The sequence below is a fragment of the Gavialis gangeticus genome, unplaced genomic scaffold (genome assembly GCF_001723915.1).
Source record: "Gavialis gangeticus isolate Ggan-Ray unplaced genomic scaffold, GavGan_comp1, whole genome shotgun sequence".
Lineage (NCBI taxonomy): Eukaryota > Metazoa > Chordata > Crocodylia > Gavialidae > Gavialis > Gavialis gangeticus.
This window is the reverse complement of record NW_017728998.1, coordinates 43,011,438-43,013,832: the sequence shown is the minus strand read 5'-3', so window position 1 is coordinate 43,013,832 and position 2,395 is coordinate 43,011,438. Positions and strand designations below refer to the sequence as shown.

Here is a 2,395-nt window from a genome sequence, read left to right as displayed (position 1 = left end):
GATCTTCCGAGGTCCCTTCCAGCCCTAATGTCTGTGAAAACTACGAAATCCCATTTTGAAGGGACAGTTAATAGACTCTGAACAAAGCCCACCCTGGCACTGGCCAGAGCCTCTCCAAGGTGGGATTCTGGAGCGGAGGCAAGGATTCAAGGCACACTGCAAGAACGATGCCTTTGTAAAAAGCAGAGATCAGTCATAAAGGCCCTGATCTAAAAATGCTGAACAACCACAATACATGTCAAGTTGAAGCTCAGCTCCTCTCAAAAAATCATTCCTTAACAACCACAGAACCTCTGTTCTCTCAGCCAATCCACAAGTTATAGATATAAAGAGAACTACTTTCATTGGAAGTAAAGATAGTTTACCTTTAATAACTTATCACTCGATATCCCCTCAGATATAATTTTTTAACTCCAGCAAGGAAATGAGTTGGCTCACTATTCATGCAGAAGAGATGTTGCTTCTCTGCAGTGCTATTAATTATTAATACAATGGTGACAAGTAGCCTCAAAAAATGAGAGGAAATCGCTTTAGATCTTAATTAATTCCAAATAGAGATTATATAAGATCTTCAACTCTCTTCCCTTTCCATCTTTCTTTCAAACATGTAATATGGCACGTGACTAAATGTTTTGCTTGGCTACATATTTTTTTCATACCACTATGCCAGGGTCAGGACAAAGTCAAATGGGAAAAAAACACTCAGTGTAAGTGATTTGATAAAAAGCAGTGACATTTGACAAATAGTTAACTATGGCACCTGCATACAGTTTGAATGTGATGGTTTTACCCTTATTTTATAATATTCTTATATTTCAGGATTAACCCAGCTATTTTCCATATTTCTAGTGGAGTGTCATTATCATTAAATAGGAGTTTAAAATGTTTAAATGCTTTTTATGCTATGCCTTACCATTTCAAAGAATGATAAATTCAGTTTTAAAATGGAGGCCCTAAGTATATAGTGGTATGCAGAAACCAAACAACAATATTTTTGCAAATCACTTTGGTGAGTATCATTCTGGAATTTACTCTTGCATACCTATTACCCAGCAAAACAAACCATTTAAGAAGGATACTTAGAAATAGTTATATTTCATAACATTGTTCCTTCTTATGCACTGACTGCAAATACTCACAGTACATCACAGTTCAGCACATACTCATGTAAACTTGAATTCCATTGTAAGGAATTTATGGAGAACTGCCTTTTTACAGAAATGTATCATTCTCATGGGTTCTGCTTTAACCTCAGGGCACTTCTTAACTCCCAAGGACTGGAGTATTTCCAAAACCCAAAAAAGGGATAAATAAAACTCCCATCCCAAAGTTGCCACTTTTAATAGAGAAATTCTAGAGTTCAGAGTGCCATGGTGGCTGTGGGAGTAGGTATGCATGAGAAAGACAACTCCTGTCACATATATAATGTTTTCTCCATTTGTTTACAGAATTGTTCTGTTCTCAGACCCAACTTAGTAGAGCAAAGACTTTCAAATTTTCAAGATTATCTAGGTTTTTATTCTAACAATTATCAAGGTTTTTATTCTAACAATAGAGCAAGCAGAAATGGCCATTTAAATTATTTTGGATATTGTGAAAGAACCAAGAGCTTTTAAATTCTGCCTGTTTGCCAAACACAGCATTTAATTTGTAGAAACATCCTGCAAGACTTTTTCTTTAAATATTCCTTTCCAACTTACCCTCTTCCTGGACTCTTCAATAGCTGACAGCAATGCATTATCTTTCTCATTCTTCAGGAATCCCTATGGAAAGGAAAAAATACAGCTTCAGTTGGAAAAAAAAAAAAATCAGTCTTGCACTTACATCAGATACATATTGTAGTACTCAGCTCTTTCAACTTTGAGAAGAGATGGCAGCTTTCTCCTCAATCCGCCCTGAGGAGTTTAAAGGTCACTTTACTTCAGTACAGGTACAGTAAGATGCCCATAAAGCTCAATGTGAAAATGAAAATACATTAATCCCCTATTTTAATATGCATTAAATCCTAGTGAAATGTCCTGCTTCTATTCCTTTTTATCTCTGTGTCCCAGCAACTGCTTCCTCTTGCTCTCCGTTTGAGGGAACTGGGATGAAAGCCTGTTAGAGCGATAAGCTGAGATAAGATTGTTGGCCCTTACTAAGTAAAAAAGGTTTTGACTTGGCAGCTTCAGGCAAGAGAGTACTTGCAGGCCAGCTAGAAACCATGAATAAGAGTTTAAAAAAGCAGTTGAAGACAAAATGGCTAAACATTTGAAAAATACACAGAAAAACTTTGTAAATTGTCTCTTTCTTTCTTCCCCCCAGAACACAGAAGTGGATTAAAAAAATTTAGATTTCTTATTTATATATCTTCCCCCCAAACCAGTCATACAAGGAATGCACTGACTTGCACTAG

At 36.4% G+C, this 2,395-nt stretch overlaps 1 protein-coding gene across 2 annotated transcripts in view; it reads right to left on the bottom strand.

The window, feature by feature from the left end:
* The window catches only part of NUP93 (nucleoporin 93), a 185,258-nt gene that overhangs the window by 62,074 nt on the left and 120,789 nt on the right, over positions 1–2,395 (bottom strand). For both annotated transcript variants that reach the window (XM_019505794.1, XM_019505795.1), the window contains exon 4: positions 1,701–1,763. In XM_019505794.1, coding sequence (XP_019361339.1) covers positions 1,701–1,763 — 63 coding nt within the window. The remainder of the gene's footprint in view (positions 1–1,700; positions 1,764–2,395) is intronic.